Below are 24,141 nucleotides of genomic sequence, written 5' to 3'. Positions count from 1 at the left end.
CACCTCTCCCTCAACCTATATGACTTCAAGGAGAGGAGAGAAAAGTGCAGGCCTGGTTTATGGAAGGATTTTATGCCAAGAATTTTACATGCCTTTAATCACCACAAAAATTTGAGGTAGCTCTTAATAACGCTTACTTCAGAGGGAGAAACCCCTGTTATTCCATGTTTGTTTTGGGTACTTAAGGTACCTCTAGTTTAAATCTCATGACGACATTGCTGGGTAAATAGGTGATGTTAGTTTATTTTGCAGAAGAGGATACGGAGATTCAGAGAGGTAGCTTACCAACTGTCTAATTCCAAAGCTCATACTCTTTGAAGTAGTATGCTGTGTCTCAATATTTAAACTCCTATTATGTGAAATAAGTGCTTTATGTATGTTGCAAACATTTGAGCTTCACATTACCAAGGTAGTTATTAAGTGTGTTTTCCTGGTAAGAAAACTGTGGCTGAGAGATTGGAGTAGCTCATGATCAAACAGCTTAGTAAACATCAAGCTAAGAACTGAACCCAGGTTTGTTTGGTTGCAAATCTAGGCCCATTTTCAGGATGCCATGCAAGTGTAGTCATTTCCAGCTGCCATCCATAATAGAAGACTTCTATGTCCCATTCCCTATCCTTCCTCCTCTGCTTTAAGAAACTTTACTATAAACTGTCAATCCACACCTTGTTACCTGACAAACAGGCCTTTCATCAGTTAAAGAGAGCAGGAATGTATGGCAATGGGAACCCCATAAGAATGAAGTCCCGGTGTTCAGAAGCTCTTGGCCCTCCTACAGTTAAGAGGATTTAATAGTTGTAGGAAAATATAGCCACCTTTAACTTCACCTTTAACTGTGAATTCACTAGGGCTTTTCAGTGTTCCTCTGATTTCAAGATTTCTTATCAGGTATTCTAGTTAACTTTCAGACTGTGGTACAGATTCCATTTTTTTTTATGTCTAGCTTGTTTCCTTTATTTCTATTGTACAAGTTTATCCAAGTTAAAAATGCACAGATGGGGACACCTAGGTGGCTCAGTCAGTTAAGCATCTGACTTCAGTTCAGGTCATGATCTCATGGTCTGTGAGTTTGAGCCCCGTGTCATGCTCTGTGCTGACAGCTCAGAGCCTGGAGCCTGCTTCAGATTCTGTCTTCCTTTCTCTCTGCCCCTCCCCCACTCATGCTCTGTATCTCTCTCTCAAAAAAAATAAACATTAAAAAAATGAAAATGAACAGATGGATGGTTTTATTATAAGATTTCCATTTAATCCCAAGTGATTGTCTGGCAAATTTCCAGTTTTCTAAATTGCTGAGTGTGTTGGCTTAAAGATTCCTTTACTCCAAAAAACCTTTTGTGAATACCTGTTTTTCTCAGCCTGCAGACTGCAGAGCCTTAATAGACAAACTCAAAGTTTGTAATGATGAGCAACTACTCTTGGAACTGCAGCAAATCAAAACATGGAACATTGGAAAGGTATGTGAACCCACACTCCCAAAAGGCAGGGCTCCCTGGACTAGTACATCATTTTGTATGTTCTGATATGGAAAGAGAAACCACAGTGAGGTAGCATCATTCATCAATTAGTATCTGATAAGCTGTATGTCTACAGTTATAAGCTGTATTATCTAAGCTGTATGTCTAGTATAGCTCTAGGTCAGTAGCTTTTAGCTTATGAATAGTTACCAAGGAAATTTTGAAAGAAAATGTGAAAGGAAAAGTTTGCTAGCTGAGGGTGAGGAACATTTACACGGGTGGTGATAAAGAATCTCAACCACAGAATTCCTTTAGTTTGACTGACAGTATGAGTTTGAAATAGTTAAAAGAATCTTCTTTAGATAACTCTAAAAGTGAACATTTTTGATAAAATGGATTCTGGCAGGGAGACTCATTGTTTTGTAGACCTCAGAAGGTAGCCAGAATTCTCCCTTTAAAGACCTAGTTAGGGTGTCTACTGGTGTTTGTACATAATGTACTTTGATGGATATAACAATGATCACAGGTTTATGTGGCTCAGAGTATGATCTTTGTCATATGGATTTCTGTACTGGTAGGGGGATTGAAGAGAAGCAAAGGTGGGAAGTGAACTTGTCTAGGTGTCCTGCTCAGCAATCCATTGTAGCAAAGTACCCACATAGTACTTCGACCTTATTCTTACATGTTCCTCTTTCTCTTTCTCTCTCCAGTGTGAGTTATATCACTGGGTGGATCTGTTGGACCGCTTTGATGGAATTCTGGCAGATGCTGGACAAACAGTGGAGAATATGTCATGGATGCTCGTGTGTGATAGGCCGGAGAGAGAACAACTAAAAATGCTTCTCTTGGCTGTGTTGAACTTCACTGCCTTGCTCATTGAGTACAGCTTTTCCCGGCATCTGTACAGTTCCATAGAGGTATGAGAGTTCAAGCCTATGTGATCTGTTCTTAACTAGAATCGCTCATATCTAGAAATAAATTGCTATTTCTCTCTGATAATTCTTTCCTTTTCATTTTGGAGCTCTGGGGTTTGTCAAAGACAATGATAAAATTGAGAATGTAATACATATATTGAAGTATTCCTGGGAATTTGTGGGAATTGATCTTTGTTCCGCATTCATTATTAGAGCAGCCCCAAACCACTTAAACTATTGGAAATAGTTTGATTTCCTTGACACATTACTCATTGCCTAAGTGCCCTGTTGTTAGTGTTAATTTTTCTAATTCTTTGGTAAACAGAATTGAAAGGAAATGGTTTGGGAAAAGAAGTGGAATAACTGAACTAAAGTATAGCACCCAGAGTTTTAAGTGAGGAACAGATAAGCAGTCTGTTAAAGATAAAATACATTAGTTGCAAAAGGAAGACCATGGCCTTCAGGATTATCAGCAACCAGAAATACCTAGGTTTATTGCCATCTAAATGACATACTGATTTTAACACTGACTAGATGCTTAAATATATTGATAGACTTCGATTTTATTAAAAAATCAAAGCAGTCACTCTTGGGTTAATGTTGCATACACTATACTGTAACAGTCATAAGTGCCACCAGCTGTTGTTTTTTTGTTTTTGTTTAATTTTTTTTAATGTTTACTTTTGACAGACAGAGACAGAGACAGAGACAGAGACAGAGCATGAGCGGGGGAGGGGCAGAGAGAGAGGGAGACACAGAATCCGAAGCAGGCTCCAGGCTCTGAGCTGTCAGCACAGAGCCCGATGCAGGTCTCAAACCCACGAACTGCAAGATCATGACCTGAGCTGAAGTCAGACACTCAACCGACTGAGCCACCCAGGTGCCCCATCACCAGCTGTTGTTGATATCTTTAGCTTCCATATGGAGAACCCTACATTTTAATTCATTCTATATCAAAGAATACAGGAGCATAAAATTATCTTTCTTTCACAGTTCTTTTAGTCTAGCTGGAGACTTAATGTTCTTGAGTTCCACTATGTATTAAAATATCACATTTGTCTCTTTTGTAATTTCTTTTTCTTGTGGGGACACCTGTGCAGTTTTGAGCTGCTGCTCATGTGTTTTTGTTTTTGTTTTTGTTTTACTTTTATTGGACTTTGTGGCTTGCTGCCAGATTATAAGTTGCTTGGGAACTAGGTTGCATGTTGTAGGTGCGCAAATATTTATAAATTTTTTTGTATTGTTAAACTTCTTAATAGCTTTGTATATATTGACAAATCTATTACTACATTGGTATTTTAAGTTTTCAAGGCCTAGTGTGCCTAATACCATGAACTTGCCCTTTTTTGTTCCCTGTAGCATTTGACAACTTTATTGGCTTCCTCCGATATGCAAGTGGTGCTGGCAGTCCTTAATCTTCTGTATGTATTTAGCAAAAGATCAAACTATATCACACGCCTTGGATCTGACAAGAGAACCCCACTGCTAACCCGGCTGCAACACTTGGCAGAGGTGAGTCATGGGTAAAGAGTGGAAGGGCACAAAATTGGACCATATAGTTCCTTTCCACAGGTGTTTTTTGCATTGTCAAAATGGATAGTAATCCCTAAGTTTACTGGCCTAATTAAATGGAATTATGGGGGCCCCATTAGCGAAGTTCCCCCTAAACCTAAGAAGTATTCTCAATTGTTATGAAGTAATCGTGAGAGATTTCATGAATCTCTACTCACAAAGTAGAATCTCCCTTTTTTCAAAAATGACAACTTCGTTCTGGAAAGTTTAGAATCAGATTCTACTCACGAGGGAGGTATAGTGCAATGAAAGATCTGGATTGGAGTCTTGTCTTGTCCCTGCTTATTAGCTCTGATACCAGTTTTTTCATTTGGGAATTTAGTATATCTACCTTCAGAGTAGTTTCAGAATAAAATACAAGGTATTTTGCGCTGTGCTCAGTAATTGGCTTGTGATGGTAGTAATTGTAATTGAAGGCAAAAAGAACTCTCATGTAAAAGTTCAACTCCACCAAACTATTGTCCAATGTTTCTAGACACAAGGATGATACGTACTTAGGTTTGAAAGAGGTAGCCATTGCTAGAACGTTTTGTTAGAAGAAATTGGTAAGTCTGACTTTTTAAAAGCCAATTGAATGGTTAACTCAAATAATGTAACTCAAGTTTCAGGCTATTTTTAGGTACGTGATTCCTTAAAAATCATTTTTGTAGGATAGTGAATGCAACATGTATTGTGAAAATTCTAGGACATACAGAAAAGTGTAAAGAGAATATTAATCACCTGTATATAACTTACCCAGATGCAGCTTCCTTCAAAATTTGAGCATATTTTCTTACATTTGCAAATATGCATATAGAGACATGCAACTTGTTTTCTTTAACATAAGTAATTTTCTGTTATTAAAAAAATGTAAAACAGTTCAACATTGGCTACCCAAATAACAGTAAAAGGGAAAAGAAGCCATATCTCAAGTAGATGATGCTTCAAAAGCATTTGATAAAATTCAGCACATTAATAAAAACTAATATAAACTCTTAGAAATAGGAAAACAAACTTTAAATTTATGAATCATCTACCAGAAGTCATAATGGGAAAGCTGAAGCATTTCCATTGAATTCTAAAGTCAGACAAGATGCTACCTACTACTTCTGCCACTGGAATTTGTAGTAGAGGTCCTAACAAATACAAGAGAAAAGAAAGAAATGAACTATACATACTAAAAGAGAAAACTTGTTACTATATGAAGGTGATAGGTTTGAGGCTTTTGGGTTTTTTGGGGAGATAGCATAAAATTACTAGAACTAACAAAAGTACAGTGAGACAACCAAGTCAACAGTCAGTGTATAGAAACAAATATCTCCTCTGTACAGTAGTAATAAACAACTAGATGATTAGAATAAAGACCTCATTCACAGGATCAACAAGTATAGTTAAACTGTATTGGGCAAAACCATACATTTAAGAGAAGATAATGTAGAAGGTTATATTGTGATATACTGGTAGGGAAGGAACTCTTAAAAACTTTAAAGCGTAAATCTTACTGTAAAAATTTGAATTTTATAATACAAAATTAAGACTTCCTTTTCAATGGAAAACATCATAATTCACTGCTATGCTAGCACTTAACTGGAGTGTAAATCAGCACACTGCTTCCTTGAATGAGAAAAACACTAGTTGACCTAAACAGTGCACCTACTGATGTGGCTAACAACATTCTGGTGCCAATTCATTTTGTCATGGACCAATCAATACCACATTCAAACAGTTGGTGGAATAACAGCTGGTCTGTGGACAATATTAAGCAGCACTGCCAAAGATAAAACTTAGTAGTGATAGATTGAGAAGTGTTTAGCCATGTTTTAAAACTGTCAAGGGACTGTCCCTGTAGTATATTTAAGGAACTCCTCCAAATTAACGTGGATAAACAAAAGTATGGATAGATAATTCACAGAAAACTCAGCACATTAATGATGCTCCAGACTCATTAGTAATTAGAGAAATACAACTAAAGCAAGATACAGCCTTTTAAACTGTCAGATCAGCAAAAATTAGAAAACTGTGTAATGGTAAGTGCTAATAGGCATGTGAGGCTATAGGAACCCTTGACTGGTACTCCTGGTATATATCCCAAAGATATCACATTATTCCGTCAGGTAACATGTGGGAGAATATTGCATCATTGTGGCAGTAGATTGGATAAGCAAAATGGAGTTTATGCATATTGTGGACTGTGTAGCAGTTAGAAGCAGGGGACCAAATAATGCACGTAGCAACATCAGTAGCTTTTGAAAATAATGCTGAGTGAGAGGGAGTTAAAAATGTTTATTGGTAGTACCGTTTCTGAAACTTAAAGATGTGCACCCAAAGCAACATACAGTTTTGAAAAAAACAGAAATTAAAGGATATAGGAAGTGGTGAAAAGTGTTGTCTTTGGCAAGGAGAAAGTAATGTGTATGGGCAGTAATTGGATGGACAGATGGTGTATATAAATAAGTAAAAGAAAATAAACCTAACCAGCAGTATTTAAGATCTGTTAGAACAAAACAACCCTTACTTACAGATTTAAAAAATGATCTAAATTTGTTAGCAAAGACAGATGATGCCATTTTTTGCATGAGAAGACTCAATATAGTAGAAGCCCTCTTAGATCAAATTAGGGTTAATAGTTGGTAGGTTAATTATTGTTAAAATGTTGTTAAAGCAGAACTTTTTTAAGTTTATTTATTTTGAGAGAAAACGTGCATGCACACGAGCAGGGGAGTGGCAGGAAAAGAGAGAATCCCAAGTGAGCTCTGCACCAGTAGCATGGTTTGTAAAGGAACTTGAATACAGAATTAGAAATTTCTATAATTTACCCCTGAATCTCTTTCCCCTAACTTGACACTATTTTTATATTTTTTTATTTTATTTTTTTTAATGTTTATTTATTTTTGAGAGACAGCACAAGCAGAGGGGGTGGGCAGAGAGAGAGGTAGACACAGTGCAAAGTAGGCTCCAGGCTCCGAGCTGTCAGCACAGAGCCCAATGCAGGGCATAAACCCACAAACTGCAAGATCATGACCTGAAGTCAGACACTCAACTGAGTCACCCAGGCGCCCTGACACTACTTTTAGCATCTTGCCTTTTAGTCTTTGCCAAGTATTCAGATTAGTTTTTATTTTAAGAAGATAGTTCCTTTTTCAGTTTAAATCATTGTTTTATATGGTATTTTATTTATATAAATATTTTTTGAGAGAGAGCATGCACATGTGCATGAGTGGGGGAGGGGCACAAAAAGAGAGAGAATCTTAAGCAGGCTCCATACTCAGTGCAAAGCCCAACATGGGGTTCTGTCTCATGACTGTGAGATCATGACCTGAGCCAAAATCAAGAGTCACATGCTTAACTGACTGAGCCACCCAGGTGGCCTTGTATTTTTTTTTTAAATGTTTATTTATTTTTGAGACAGAGCATGAACGGGAGAGGGTCAGAGAGAGAGGGAGACACAGAATTGGAAACAGGCTCCAGGCTCTGAGGTGTCAGCAGAGAGCCCGACGCGGGGCTCGAACTCACGGACTGTGAGATCATGACCTGAGCCGAAGTCGGACGCTTAACCAACTGAGCCACCCAGGCGCCCCTAGTATTTTCACATCCTTCTATATTCAGGTTCCTTTAGAAACTAAAATCTTGACACCATTAATTGCTCTACAGACAGCTGACATAAATGAGTTTGAAGACCAACACCTGGCTTGGTACACTTACCGATAACTGGTGGGAGCAAAAGAGTGATTGCAGCAAGATTGCATTAGTCAATATATTTTACAGAAGGCATGGAGAATACAGTTAATCTGTCAAATTGATTAAGTAGAGGCCCTGTTAATAGCATTTACTGGAAAGCAGAAGGCACAAAAATATCTAAGAAAATACTGATAAAGAATCAGGGTCAGTTGCTGTAACAGATAACAAAATATAAAGCCATAGTAGTTTTAATTTTTTTAATTGGCATAGAAATAGACATATCTGCAGAATAAAATAGCCTCATTTATAAAGAAAAGTACAGTTGGCTGTTTGAGGGAAAAATGTGTTGTAGGTCGTTTCTTCACCCTATTCACATAAATCCTAGAAACATATTTAGGAGTAAATATAGGCAACTCTTGAACATCTTTCATGAGGAAGGATTTCCTAAGTCAAGAAACCTATAAGCCCTTTTTTAAAGTTGACAGATTTTATGTGAAAATATTAAAACTTGTGTGTAAGAATTAAAAGGCAGATGACTTCTTAAGCTGGGAAAAAATATTTGTACTGCATACAACAAAGGAATAATGTTATAAAAATAGCATCTATAAATTATTAAAAATGTAGTAAGTAATCCAGTAGAAAAACATGCAAAAGTATATGAACAGACAGTTCACAGAGGAATATTAAATATTTTTAAAGAATTGGTCAAGAAAACATGAAAAGTTTACACTAGGAATAATGGGGAAATGCATATTATGTGAGGTCATTTTTAACCACTAGATTGGCAATAGTATATAGTATTGACTAGGTTGTAGGGAAACAGTACTTACAGGTACATATAAACTATTGGTGTCAAAATGTCCTTTTGTAGGGTTTGGCCACATCTTTCATTTAAAAATGTATACATTTTAGGGGTGCCTGGGTGTCCCAGTTAGTTGAGCGTCCGACTCTTGATTTCAGCTCAGGTCATGAGGCTAGGATTGTAGGATTGAGCTCTCTATTGGTCTCCACTCTGAGTGTGGAGCTTGCTTAAGATTCTCTGTCTCTCTCTCTAAGAAAATAAAAATGTATACATTTTATTTCATCCAATAGTTCTGTTTTAAAGAAATGTTAGAAACATATTCAGATGTGTGCAAAAGTTATATTGAAGTATTCTTATTGCACCATTGTTTGAGAAAAATTTTTGAAATGTCATAATTAACATGGCATCAACCGATGTATGACACTAAAAAAGCTCCTCAATGAAAGGATCTCTTAGCAAGAAAACTTAGTTGAAGATCCCGTCTATGGTTTTTTAGAAGTCCAAAAGTAAAACTGTATTAGTAAAGTCCAGAAAGTTACATATCTAATTGTAAGCTCTGAAAGGGAATTGGGGGGAACGATGGTGGGTGAGTTTCACTTTTTATATTCTCTACTTTGAATGTTTTATAGCCATTGTGTATTATGTATTATTTTTATAATTGAGAATTTGTAATGACTTTGTAGATATATTTTTAATGGCTATTATATTCCATTGTGCTATAGTTGTTAACCTGACTTAGTACCTATTATATGTAATCCTCTTAATACTCTGAAGCTAGGAATTATCCTCATTTTACAGATGAAGAGTATGAGGTGTTAAGCAAGGTGAAGTGATTGCTTATAATTCCCACAACCAGGCGTTTATGGAACTGGGGTTTGAAACCTGATCTATTTGCTTATATGTGCCATCCCCTTTCCAAGAGCTATACTATGTTGAATGGTTTTCAGATTTCAAAACAAGCTTTACATTTAAAGATGGAAGAACATTCTAGTTAATTTGGTATTTTGTGTAGAGCCATAACACACCTACCAGAGTTAATATCTTGCCAGATATTAATTTAGAAAGTAAAAATTAAGATGTATACTGTACTCTTACATGGCACACATATGCAAAGTGTGGAAGTGTAGGATTTTCTTTTTTTCTTTTCTTTTTTTTTTTTTTTTTTTTTTTTGCTGTTGTTTTTGGATAGTTCAGGATTATCAGGTTCATTTCTTCCCTTAGACCATTCTATTACCAGGAAGGATTGCTTAAATGATTGCTATTACAGTGTTCTCCCTGCCTCCTCACCTTATCCATGGGGGATATATTCCAAGACTCGCACTGGATGCCTGAAAATGCAGACAGTACTGACCCCATATATACTGTTTTTTTTCCTGTACATACCTGTGATAAAGCTTAGTTTATAAATTAGGCACAGTAAGAGATTAACAATAACTAATAATAAAATAGAATAATTATAAGAATATACTATAGGGGCGCCTGGGTGGCGCAGTCGGTTAAGCGTCCGACTTCAGCCAGGTCACGATCTCGTGGTCCGTGAGTTCGAGCCCCGCGTCAGGCTCTGGGCTGATGGCTCAGAGCCTGGAGCCTGTTTCCGATTCTGTGTCTCCCTCTCTCTCTGCCCCTCCCCCATTCATGCTCTGTCTCTCTCTGTCCCAAAAATAAATAAACGTTGAAAAAAAAATTAAAAAAAAAAAAGAATATACTATAATAAAAGTTACATGAATATGGTTTCTCTGAAAATAACTTACTGTACTGTATTCAGTCTTCATCTTGTCATGATATGAGATGATAAAATGCCTATGTGATGAGATGAAGTGAGGTGAATGACTAAGCAATGTGACATAGTCATCATAATGTAGCCTTAGGCTACTGTTGACTATCTGACAGTACCTCAGAAGAAGGATCATCTTTCAGATTGCTCTTGTCTGTGGGTACCAAAAACCATGGAGAATGAAACTGCAGATACTGGGGGACTGCTGTATGTTCTTTTGTGTTTTGGACTCCTTTTACCTTTGACAGGTATGCTTCCTTTTTCCTCTGAATTGGGATAACATAGAGACTGTAGATTGAAGGCTGATTTTTAAGTCCCAAACAATTCAGAATCTTGATGGGTGCAATACATTGCAGCTTTTGTTAATACATAGTGTGTGATGCTTTGTTATTACAAATAAGAGAATCTTGCAGGTTTTTGAGGGGTTAGACATAATATGCTAGGTGTTAAGTAATAATAACTATCATTACTTACACTCCCTATTAAAATTTTAAAACTTCATTTTTCTCAAATGTAAAATTCTTTAAAAATGTAACTTGTTGATATGGTTTGCTTTCTCCTACATCTTCCTTTTGAAATGTAACAGTTTTTATAACAGTGGTCTTCATAGACATTTTGGTTCATGTCTCTTCAGTTTTTAGACTGCTTTTTGAATCAATTCTTTTGTTATCCACGCCTGTGCAACAAATACATGTATTCACTTGCATGTGGTTAAGAACCTGGATTTAGAGGACCTAGAGCTCTTAACAGATCAAATTAATCTCAGTTTATGGATCTGTAAATTGGGGATTATGATCATCTACCTCCTAGATTTCAGGTATAAACTAACAGGTCATGAAACATTTAGGTTTAATGCTGATCATGTTGCAAGTACGTAATGGAAGCTATTTTTGAAGATGGTTGTCAGCACATAACTACATGATATTCCCTTTTATATTTGCTTTCTTTTAAGACCATATATACATTATTTTGCACAAACCTATACATACTGTCACACAGTTTTTTTGTGCATTCTTCTTTCTCTTGGGTCATCTTCCTACAGTCTTCCTACAATCCTATATGTATTTTATCTTCATATTATATTGACACATTGGGGGTATTTTTTTAATATGAAATTTATTATCAAATTGGTTTCTATACAACACCCAGTGCTCATCCCAAAAGGTGCCCTCCTCAATACCTATCACCCACCCTCCCCTCCTCCCACCCCCCATCAACCCTCAGTTCTCAGTTTTTAAGAGTCTCTTATGCTTTGGCTCTCTCCCTCTCTAACCTCATAGAGGGTATTTTTAAGGGTACTTTTGTCATTGAATTACAAAGGCAGGACACTTTTGCATCTAAATTTTCTTATTTAATATTTTGTTAAAATTCGCTAAATCGCTGTATAGCTATGTCATTCTTTTAAAGGTTACACAGTATTCCATAGTTTGTATGTTCTGTAATTTATACAACTATTTCCCTATTAATGCATACTCTTTTTTTTTCCTGTTAACAGTGATTGGTACATTAAGCAATCTTGTACTTTTACCCTTACTTACTGATAGTTTTGATTCTGTGAAAGAGTCCCAGTAATAATCCGTGTTACTTTAATTGGCCCTTACTTTATGAGTAGTGAATTTGAGCATCTTTTTTGGGCTATTAGGATTTGCTCTTGTGAATTGTCTGTTCGTTTGCCTATTTTTTTCTTAGTTTAGTGTTTTTCTGCTATAAAAGCTCGTTGGAGATAATAGCCCTTTGTCATCTGTTAATTTTTTTTCCAAATCTTCATGTTGTTTTGTTTATTGTGTTTATGTACATACTTGTTTTCAGAAATGGTTCAGAAAAAGTGTGGAATGGCTTTTAGGAAAAGTGTTGAATATCATGTTTTGGTCTTTATGAAAAATGACTGTGTATGTGGTATCTTTTCTCATGATAGGTTTTTAGTGACTCAGTTAATCCAATGATGTGGGCCAGTTGTAAATATGAACAGTGGCTAGTAAATTGCAAATGTAGGGGAAGTTCTCCAAGAAGGCTTATTGAATTGTTAAAAGCCAGTTGGTTTGGTGAAGGTCTAGTACACTGGTTTTCAAACTTGACCATGTAGCAGAGTCACTTTATTAAAACATAGATTGGTCTCCGTCCCCTGCTCACACTCCTTTACCTCTTTCCCCCTCCAGTTTTTGATTCAGTAGACCTAGGACAGGGCCCGGTAATGTGCATTGTTAACAAATTTCTAGGTGATACTAAGGCTGCTGATCCAGGGACCACACTTTGAAAACCACTGGTCTAGTCTGTCCTATTGTAAAGCTACAAAATCTTACTGAATTCTTACAGTTTCATCTCAAAGAACATCAAGCTTTTTCCTGATGTCTGAATACTTATTCTTTAGCAAATCCCATCTAGTGACGTGGTGTCAAATATGCCTTTATGGCATGGTTGATACAATAGTTATTTATTGGGTGTCTGCTTAATTGCTAGGATCATATGATAACACTATAGGATAGATGAGGATAATGACATTCAGAAGTTATATTATTTTCGGGAAAAGCCTATAGGCTCTTAGTCCCTGATAAAGTGTGAAATGCATTATTTGCTGTTACTGTCTTAGGTGTTTGGGGTTGTTATAGCATGGTTTTTATTCCAAACCTGGGTATCGGCCTGAGACCTGGCTCTTGAATCCACACCCAAACCTTCCAGTTGACACCATTCAAGAAGTATATAACCAGCCTGTGCTGGATAAAACATGTTCTGTTCTTTATAAAGGTCACGTAGTAGTTGAAAAACCAGGTATATGTGTATAATAAAAAGAACAAAGAACTAGTTGCTCTGAGTAGTACTAATAATAAGTACCCTAGAATTTCAAACATTCCATAGATTTACCTTGTTGGCTGCACAAGAAACTTCCTCATAATAAAATATATATGCTTGATATTTTTAAAAAATTCAGAAATCTACAGAAGATAATTTATCATGATCATGTATCCTTAGTATTTTGGTAGATTTTCTTGGACTTTATTTTATACATACTTCTTTACATAGCTGAACACATGGTATATATAATTTTATAACTTCATTTAATATACTAGCATTGGTGTTTTCCCTTGTTAATTTTGCATAATTTTGTAAGAAATGTTTCTTTGTGTTTAATATAATGGTAATATGAATGTTACATTATCACAGACTTTCATGAATCAGATTTGACTTGGCACATGGTCTTTTAAGGATTCCAGCTTATTAGGGCAAGTCATTGGTGCTTGATTTTTATTAATTACAAAACATGGGAAGAAAGATTCTGTGATGACATGAATAGTGGAAGTTAATACTAAAACAATTGTGACAACAGAAGAACAAAAGGAAAATAATTGTGAAGGTGTACAGCTTTTCAAGCTTATTCTGCCTTGCAGAATAATTCCTTCAAGCCAATAATTCCTTGGCTTGAATCTCAGTCTCTTCTATGTGGCATCAAATGAAGATGTATTAAAAAGTGGAGTGTTGAAAGTATGAAGGTAAAAGCATTCAGAGAAAGTATAACTCCATCTTCTTTTGTTGTTTGGGTGGGCAAGGTCTTTTTGGGGATGAAACTAATACCATCAGAGAAAAAATTGATATTAAGGTACGGTTTTATATCTTCTGTAAGTGAATACTTTAAATACTGTGAAGTTATGCCATCATACAATTCTCTGTTTACATAACATTGCTCTTATTTGTTTGGGTTATTTTCAATATTTTTCTATTGTAAATAATGCCACAGTGAATATCTTTAATGCATCAGTATGTGGTAACAGATGCTTTTATTAAGTTCTTAATGTTGGACCTTCTAATTTACACATTCTTGTCTCATTTAATCTTGAGAAAGATGCTACAAGCATCATTTTCTCAATTCTTTTTAACAGGAATGGTTCATTTTTTTACTGTATATTTTAATGTTTATTTTTGAGAGGGGGGAGGGGCAGAGAGAGAGGGAGACAGATGATCTGAAGTGGGCTCTGAGCTGACAGCAGAGAGGCTGATGCAGGACTCAAACTCAAACTGCAAGATCACAACCTCAGCCAAAGTCAGATGCTCAACCAACTGAACCACCCAGGCGTGCTGCATCATTTTCTCAATTTTATACATAGATTAAGGTAAAGATCAGAAAAATCTAGTAACTTGTTCTGACTGTCGAAGATGAACATCATAATAGCCAGCTGCCTTAAATCTTTCCCTTTTCACCGGTACCTGCTATCTATATGTACCTTTGAAAGAGAAAGCAAGAACTTCTATTTTCCGGGGGGTTGAGGGGGGAGGTCAGTCTAGCTAAAGGCATGTCTATTTTTGTTGATTTTTTTTTTCAAAGAACCAAATTTGGTTTACTTATATTTTCTGTTTCATTTATCTCTGCTCTAAGTTTTACTATTCTTTCTGTTTGCTGTGGGTCTCATTCACTCTTTTTTTCCCTAGTTCCTTAAGGTGAAAGGTTAGTAATTTTAGATATTTTTTTTTAATGTAGGCAATTATAGCTGTGAATTTCCTTGTAAGCACTGCTTTCAGTGTATCCTATAAGTTTTAGTATGTCATGTTTTTATTTTCATTCATTTTGGGGAATTTTCTAATTTCTTTCCATTCTGAAGAAGATACCTTTATATGATTTTATTCTTTCTAAATTTCTTGAAGCTTGTTTTGTGGTCTATCTGGGAGAATGTTTTACTTGTACATCAGAAGAAATGTGTGTTCTGTTGTGTGGATTATTATATCTGTTAGGTCTAGTTCGTCTTCTATTTTCTTGTTTATCTTTTGTCTAGTTATAAATGTTTGCTTTGTGGGTTAGACTAACATCTTGATTTTTGAGAAGTTAGTTTGAATTAATACCAACTTAGTTTTGGGGAGCCTGGGTGGTTCAGTCAGTTAAGCGTCTCTTGGTTTTGGCTCAGGTTATGATCTTACTGTCTGAGAGATCGAGCCCAGTGTTGACAGCTTGGAACCTGCTTGGGATCCTCTGTCTCCCGCTCTCTCTGCCCCTTCCCCACTTGCACTCTTTCCCTCAAAATAAACATTTTTTTAAATACTTAGTTTTAATAGCACACAAAAACTTTGCTCCTGTGTAGCTGTTTCCCCCACTTTGTATTGTTGTTGCCACAAATTACATCTATACGTTGTGTGCCTATCAACATAAATGTATAATTACTCTTTTATATAGTTGTCTTTTCAAGCACACGAAACAAGAGGAGTTATAAAACTAAAAATACATCAGTGCTTTTATAATTTGCCTATGTAGTTACCTTACTGGTGTCTTTTATTTCTTCATATGGAGTCAAGTTACTGTCTTACGCCCTTTCATTTCAACCTGAAGGACTCCAGTTAGCATTTCTTGAATCACGTGTGCCAGCAACAAGCTCCCTCAGCTTTTATCTGGGAATGTCTTAATTTCTCCTACATTTTTGAAGGATAATTGTGCCAGGTCCAGAATTCTTGACTGGCAGTTCTACTCTTCTAGGACTTTGACTGTGTCTTCCCACTGTACTCTGACATCCGTGGTTTCTGATGAAAAATTAGCTATTGATCTTATTGAGGATGCCTGGTACTTGACAAGTCCTTATTCTCTTGAATTGGGATTTATAGGTCAAGTCTTTGGTCAAATATGATATGATTTTGGCCATTATTTCTTTAATTTCTCTGCTCCTCTTACTCCTTTCATTCTGGGACTCTCATTATGCATATGTTGGTACACTCGATGGAGTCCCCACATAACTCTTAGACTTTACTTTTAATTTTCTTTGTTTCCACTCTTTCAACTGGGTAATGCAATTGACCTAGCTTCAGATTTATTGATTTTTTTTTCACCTTCCAGAATTTATTTTTCAAATCTATTTGTCTCAGAATGTTTACAAAAGTAATACATGTTTAGTGTTAAAAATTAAGAAAACACAGAAAATTGTAAAGAAGAAAATAACAATCCTCAGTCACCATCATGTAGAAAAAATAACTGATAACGTTGTGTTTCATATGCTGCTTTTCCCCCACATAACCCATGGTATTTTCCCACACGAATTAAATATTCTTTGAAAATGTAATTTTTAAAATAGAACTACCATATGATCCAGTAATCACACTATTGGGTATTTATCAAAAGAATATGAAAACACTTAATTTGAAAGGATATATATACACCTTTATGCTTATTGCAGCATTATTTACAACAGCCTAATGATGAAAGTAGCATGTGTCCATCAATAGATGAATAAATAAAGGGGTGTGTGTGTGTGTGTGTGTGTGTGTAATGGAATAATACTCAGCCGTAAAAAAATGAAATCTTGCCATTTGCAACAACATGGATGGAGCTACAGCGTATAATGCTAAGTGAAATAAATCAGAGAAAGACAAATACCATATGATTTCACTCATTTGGAATTTAAGAAACAAAACAGATGAGCAAAGGGAAAACCAAAGAACAGATGGTTGCTGGGGCGGGGGCGAAGGGATGGGTGGAATAGCTGAAGGAGATTACACTCCTTGATGAGCACAGAGTAATATATGGAATTATTGAATCTGTATTGTGTACTTGAAAGTAATTTAGCAATTATGTATGTCAACTATACTAGAAGTAAAATAAAAATGCATAAATAAAATATGTGTTGGCTTAAAGATTAAAAAAATAATAAAGTTAATTTCATTTCAGTATTTGACTGGACATTAGTCTTGGCTTCTAAACTGCCCTCCTTGTCCTCTTGAGTTTTCCATAACTCCCCTTCTATGTCTGCTTGGCCAGTACCTCCTCCTGTGCTCAGCCTCTGTCACCTGCTGTAGTTACCATTTTTTGTGGTGAGAACATTTAATATTTACTCTCAGCAACTGACAAGTATATTGTCAACTATATTGACAAGTATATTGTCGGTATTGTTAACTATAGTTACCATGCTGTACATTAGATCCCCAGATCTTCTTATCATATATAACTGGAAGTTTATACTCTTTGACCAACATCTTCCCATTTGCCCCAAGCCCCAGCCCCTGGCAACTACCATTCTGTTTCTAGGAGTTCAGCTTTTTTAGATTCCACATATAAGTGATAGGATACAGTAATTATCTTTCTCTGTCTTATTTCAATTACTAAAATACCCTCAAGGTCCATCCATGTTGTCACAAAAGGCAGGATTTCCTTCTTTCTCCTGGCTGAATATTAGTCCTGTGTTTGTCTGTGTGTGTGTGTGACATCTTTATCCATTCATCCATAGATGAACACTTAGTTTGTCACCATAGGTTGGCTGGTGTGAATGTTGCAGTTAATATGAGAGGGAAGATATCTCTTTGATGTCCTAATACCATCTCTTTTGGATATATGCCCAGAATTGGGATTGCTGGATCATATAGTAGTTCTATTTTTAATTTTTTGAGGATAGCATTTCACTAGGAACTGTACCAACAGTGCATGAGGGTCTCCTTTTCTCCAAATCTTAGCCAATACTTATTTCTTAACTGTATTTTGATTCTAACAGGCATGAAGCAGTATTTCATTATGGTTGTGATTTGCATTTCCCTGATGATTAGCAGTATTGAGCACCATTTCAAATACCTGTTGGCCATTTGTATGTCTTCTTTGGGAAAATGTCTATTTAACTCCTGTGCCCATTTTAAAATCTTTTTTGTGTGTGTTACTGAGTTGTATGAATTATTTTAGTGTTGTGTCACTTCATTTTGCTTTTGTTGCTTATGCTTTTTGGTATCCTATCCAAAAAAACTAATAATTATTACCAAGACCAGTGTCAAGGAGCTTTTCCTCTATGTTTTCTTTTTTTTTTCCTAATTTTTTTTTTACATTTTGTTTATTTTTGATATACAGAGAGAGAGAGACAGAGCACAAGTGGGGGAGGGGCAGAGAGAGAGGGAGACACAGAATCTGAACCAGGCTCCAGGCTCTGAGCTGTCCGCACAGAGCCCGATGTGGGGCTCAAACTCATAAACGGTGAGATCATGACCTGAGCCGACGTGAGATGCCTAACTGACTGAGCCACCCAGGCGCCCCTCCTGTATGTTTTCTTTTAGGAGTTTCATGGTTTCAGGTCTCATGTTGAAGTCTTTAATCCATTTCAAGTTCATTTTCTTGAGTGGTAAAAGAAAGGAATCTATTTTCTTTTTTCTGCGTTTTGTTACCCAGTTTTCCCAGCACCACTTATCAAAGAGTCTATTTTTTCCCCATTGATTATTCTTGGCTCCCTTTCAAATATTAGTTGACCATATATGTGAGGGTTTATTTCTGGGCTCTTGATTCTGTTTTGTTGGTGTGTTTGTCTGTGTTTATGTCAATATCATACTGGGTCTTCTTTATTGCTATAGCTTTGTAATAATGTTTGAAATCAGGAAGTATGATACCTCTAGCTTTACAGTTCTTTCTTCCGATTGCTTTAGCTATTTGGGGTCTTTTGTGGTTCCATATAAATTTGAGGATTTTTTTTTCTATTTCTCTGAAAAATGTCATTGGACTTTTGATAGCAATTACATTGAATCTACAGGTGACTTTGGATTGTATGGATGTTTTTTTTTTCAATTATTTTTTTAGTGTTTATTTTTGAGACACAGAGCAAGAGACAGAGTGCAATTGGGGGAGGGGCAGACAGAAGGAGACACAGACTCTGAAGCAAGCTCCAGGCTCTAAGCTATCAGCACAGAGCTTGACATGGGGCTCAAACTCAGGAACCGTGAGATCATGACCTGAGCTAAAAAGTCAAGACGCTTAACCAACTGAGCCACCCAGGCGCCCTGGATTGTATGGATGTTTTAACAGTGTTCTTGGGATTCATGAACACAGAATATCTTTTTATTTGTGTCTTTAATTTCTTTCGTTAGCATTTTAGTTTTCAGTGTACAGTCTTTCATCTTCCTTAAATTTATTTTTTTTAATGTTTATTTTTGAGAGAGAGAGTGAGCGGTGGAGGGGGAGGGGCAGAGAGAGGGGGGCAGAGACACAGAATCCGAAGCCATCTCCAGACTCCAAGCTAGCTGTCCCCACAGAGCCCAACATGGGGCTGGAACTCACTAACCACAAGATCATGACCTGAGCCGAAGTTGGACACCCAACCAACTGAGCCACTCAGACGCCCTCATTAAATCTATTTCTAAATATTTTACTGTTTCTGGTGCTGCCTGTTTTCTTTACTTCTTTTTCATATAGTTCATTAATGTTTAGAAATGTGACTGATTTCTATATGTTTATTTTATATTCTGCAGCTTTACTGAATTCTAACAGTTTTTTGGTGGGATTTTTTGGCTTTTTGTATACATAAGATCACATCATTTGCAAATGGAGACCGTTTTATTTCTTGCTTTCCAAATTGGTTGCCTTTTATTTCTTTAATTGCCTAATTGCTCTGCTAGGACTTTTAGTACTGTATTGAATAGGAGTGTTAAGAGTGGGGATCCTTATCGTGTTCAGGATCTTGGAGAGCTTTCATCCTTCTACCATTTGATTTTGATAGTAGCTATGGGCTTGTCACATATGGCCTTTATTATGTTGAGCTGTGTTCCTTTTATATCCCTTTTGTTTTAGTTTTTATCATGAAAGGGCATTGAATTTTTGTCAAATGTTTTTTTCAGCATCTGTTGACATAATCATATGATTTTTGTCTTTTATTCTGTTATTATGGTGTATCATATTTGTTGGCTTGTTTTTGTTGAACTACCCTTGCATCCCAAGGATAGATCCTACTTGAAAATGGTGTATGATCATTTTGATGTGCTGTGCAATTTGGTTTGCTAGTATTTTGATGACAGTTTTGTGTCTTTGTCCATCAGAGATGGTGGCCTGTAGTTTTCTTCTAGTGTCCTGTTAGGGTAATTCTGGCCTCTTAAAATGAGTTGGAAGTCTGGCCTCTGCAGATTTTTGGTAAGAATTTGAGAAGAATTGGTATTAATTTTTTTAAATGTTTGATGAATGTATTAGGGAAACCCATCTGATCCTAGGCTTTTCTGTGTTTTGATTACTGATTTAATATTCCTGCTCATTATTAGTCTGCTTAGATTTTTTATTTCTTCATTATTTACCCTTGGTAAGTTCTCTGTTTCTAGGAATTTACCCAGTTCTTAGAGGTTATCCAATTTGGCAATGTGTTCATAAGTAGTCTCTATTTTTATTATGTTTTTAAATATTCCAGTATAGTTAACATACAATGTTCTATTAGTTTAATGTGTACAGTATAGTGATTCAACAATTCTTTACGTTCTCCGTGCTCATTATCAGTGTACTCTTAACCCCGACCCCCTATTTCACCCGTCTCCCCACCCACCTCCCCTCTGGTAACATCTGTTCCCTGTAGTGAAGAGTCTGTTGGTTTTTCTCTCTCTTTGTATTTTTCCTTTTCTTCTTTGTTTTGTTTCTTAAATTCCATATATTAGAGAAATCATAGGTAGTCTCTTAATAATCCTTTCTATCTATGTGGTATCCACTGTAATGTGTCTTTCATTTCTGATTTTATTTAAATCTTCACTCTTATTTTCTTAGTCTAGCTAAAGTTTTGTCTATTTTGTTTATCTTCCCCCCACTCCAAAAAACACACCTCTTATTTTTATTGAGCTCATGTATTGTTGGCTCTTTTTTTTGTCTCTATTTCATTTGTATCTGCTGTGATCATTGTTATTTCCTTCCTTCTACTAACTTTGGGCTTAGTTTGTTCTTTTTCTAGTTATAAAGTTAGGTTGTATTTGAGATCTTTCTCGTTTCTTACTGTAGTCATTTATCCCTGTAAATTTCCTCTTATAGCTTTTTTTGGTTCATCCCATAAGTTTTGATAAGTTGTGTTTGCATTTTATTTTTTGTCTCAAGATATTTTTTAATTTCCCTTTTGATTTCTTTTTTTGACTCCTTGATTTTTCAGGAGTGTATTGTTTAATTTCCACATACTGTGAATTTTTCAGTTTTCCTCCTATTGATTTCTAGTTTCGTACCATTGTGGTTAGGAAAGATACTTGGTATAATTTCAGTCTTCTTAAATTTGCTAAGACTTGTTTCGTGACCTGTCATATAATCTATCTGGGAGAATGTTCTATGTGTGTTTGAGAAAAGTGTATATTCTGCTGCTGTTCAGTGAAATGTTCTGTATAGTCCTGGTAGGTCCATTGATCTAAAAAGTATAGTTCACTAACTCAAAGGGATACATGCACCCAATGTTCCCCAATGTTTATAGCAGCATTATTTACAATAGCCAGATTATTGGCAACAATCAAGTGTCCATCAACTGATGAATGAATAAAGATGTACGTGTGTGTGTACACACACACACACACACACACACACACACACACACACAGGAATATTACCCAGCCATATAAAAGAGGAAGTCTTGCCATTTGCAACAACATGGATAGAGCTAGAGAGTATTATGCTAAGCGAAATAAGTCAGAGAAAGACAAATACCATATGATTTCACTTATATGTAGAATTTAAGAAACAAACAAGCAAATGGGAAAAATAGGCAAACCAAGAAACAGACTCCTAACTATAGAGAAAAACTCCCAGAGGGGAGGTGAGTTCGGGGTGGGTTAAATAGGTGATATGGATTAAGGAGTGTACTTGTTGTGATGAGCCACCAGGTGTTGTATGGAAGTGTTGAATCACTATATCATACACCTGAAATTAATATCATACTGTATATTTACTTGAATTTAAATAAAAACTTAAAAAAATGTACAGTTCAAGTCTAACATTTCCTTATATTCTGTCAGGGCAATCTATCCCTCATTGAAAGTAGCGTGTACCATTGTTGAAAGTACCAGTCTACCATTATGTATTGTTATCTGTTTCTCCCTTTAGATGTTAGTATTTGCTTAATATATTTAGGTGTTCGAGTATTGTATGTATATAATTTACAATTGTTATATGCTCTTTGAATTGACCACTTTATAAATAATGACCTTCTTTGTCTCTTGTTACAGGTTTTGAGTAAAAGTCTATTTTGTCTGAAATAAGTATAGCTTACCCATTGTCTCTCCTTTGGTTTCTATTGCATAGAATATCTTTTTCCAGCCCTTCACTTTGAGTCTGCATGTACCCTTAAAGGTGAAGTGAGTCTTTTGGAAGCTGCTGGGTCTTGTTTTTTTTTTATCCATCTAAGTATTCCATCTGTGCCTTTTGATTGGAAAATCAGTACACCTACATTTAGAGTAATTATTAATGGGCAAAGGCAATGCCTTTGTTTTTATTGTTTTTATGTTTTTAATGTTTTCAGGATGTTTTGTATTTTCCTCATCCTTTCTTCCTCTCTTGCTAACTTCCTTTGTGAATTGGTTTTCCATAATAATATCCTTTGATTCTTTCTGTTGATCTTTTTTGTATCTAACTAGGTTTTTGTTTCTGGCTACAATGAGTCTTATGTAAACATCTTATAGATATAAAAGTGTATTTTAAGCTGATAACTTTGATTGTATACAAATATTCCACCCTTTTACTTCCTCCAAATTCATTTTATGTTTTTAATGTTCAGTTTACCTCTTTTTGTAGTGTATATTCTTTAAGAAATTATTTTAGCTTTTAATATTTTTAATACTTTTATCCTTTAACTTTTATCATCTGTGGATGATTCTTTAAGACCGTGTTCTTCTGGGGCTCCTTAGACTGGCTGCAGCTGGTTTACAGGCTACTGCAGGGTCTATAGCTGAGACCAAGGTCTGTAGGTCTATTACCCAACAGGTGGGTGAGACTCCGCCCCCATCCCTTGGCTTATGGGGCTAGGTTTCCCAACTCCAGCAGAGGCATTTATGTCCATGGATGGATGCCAAATTGTTGTTGCATGGTGGCAGTGAGGTCTTATTTGGCCTTATTTGGATGCTGACATCACTGCTCATGTTCATGTTGGTGTAACTTTTTTTTCCCGTTTATGTGTTGCACAGTGTCTCATTTCTTTGCACACCTCATAGTTTTTTTGTTGAATAATGGATATTATTTTTTAATATTTATAATTTTTTATATTTTTAATATATAATTTTTAAAATATTTTTAATATTATATTATTTTTTTAATGTTAATATTTTTAAATTATTTTAATATTTTAAAAATATTTTTAATATTATAATGTGGCTGCTCTGGAAATCAAATTCTCACTCTTTCCTAGGGCTTGTTATGGTTTGTTGTTTAGTTAGACTTTTCTGAAGTGATTTCATAACTGTTTTTGTGTGGTCATTGAAGTCTGTTCTCTTAGTTTAGTGGTCAGCTAGTGGTTTGCCTTAGACTCCTGGAACAAAAAAATACATATTTTTCCCAGTCTTTGTAGGTGGGTTCTGTGTGTACGTTGGTATCTTTAGTGGCAATACTCAATATCTTCAGTACTTAACCAGGATGTTTATAACTCTGCCTTAGCCTTTACTTCTGGCTTGCACAGAGCCTGATGCTCATCCAGAGGTGTGGAACTTAGGGCCTTCTCAGGTATTTTCTACGAGTGTGCTTAGTTGGCCTCAGGCACACACATGGCCTTCTAGATTCCCAGGAATCTGTGGAACTTTTCCAAGTCCTTATTCTCCAAAGCATCTCATTCCCCAGCCTTTTTCCCCAAGCTTTTCACTTTGTCTGTTGTTTTATCCAATTGTATTGTATGCCTTGTCCCAGGAAGTGAGGACTAATGCATTTGCCTTTGAAGGATTTCAATAAATGCTCATTCCACCCTTGATAGCATCCGAATCAGACTAAAATAAAAATGTTTGATATCAAACACATTGAAAATGCAAGCTAGTTTATTAAGCAAGATTATATGGTCAGAGGTTTGGATTTGAAAGCCAATAATGTACAATTTAGTCATTCTCCCCCAGTACCTTAGGGGCTAGTACTTGATGAGTTTTTAGACTTTGTGGAGGCAGAGTATATTTAGAGTAAGCAACATACAGTCTTCTGCTTTGCAACTTGGCAACCATGTCAAAAAGGAACTGTACAGGGGCTCCTGGGTGGCTCAGTAGATTGAGTGCTCGACTCTTGATTTCAGCTCAGGTCATGATCTCATGGTTTGCAAGATCGAGTCCCATCCTGGAGCCTCC

At 36.0% G+C, this 24,141-nt stretch overlaps 1 protein-coding gene across 16 annotated transcripts in view; it reads left to right on the top strand.

Moving 5' to 3' along the window:
• HUWE1 (HECT, UBA and WWE domain containing E3 ubiquitin protein ligase 1) overlaps positions 1-24,141 on the top strand; it is a 166,495-nt gene that overhangs the window by 36,732 nt on the left and 105,622 nt on the right. For all 16 annotated transcript variants that reach the window (XM_047843222.1, XM_047843221.1, XM_047843236.1 and 13 more), the window contains 3 exons: positions 1,356-1,454; positions 2,165-2,371; positions 3,728-3,880. In XM_047843222.1, the coding sequence (XP_047699178.1) occupies positions 1,356-1,454; positions 2,165-2,371; positions 3,728-3,880 (459 nt within the window). The remainder of the gene's footprint in view (positions 1-1,355; positions 1,455-2,164; positions 2,372-3,727; positions 3,881-24,141) is intronic.

This window comes from Prionailurus viverrinus, chromosome X (genome assembly GCF_022837055.1).
Source record: "Prionailurus viverrinus isolate Anna chromosome X, UM_Priviv_1.0, whole genome shotgun sequence".
In the NCBI taxonomy this organism is placed as follows: domain Eukaryota; kingdom Metazoa; phylum Chordata; class Mammalia; order Carnivora; family Felidae; genus Prionailurus; species Prionailurus viverrinus.
The sequence above is the reverse complement of the archived record's forward strand: the minus strand, read 5'-3'. Positions and strand labels throughout refer to the sequence as shown.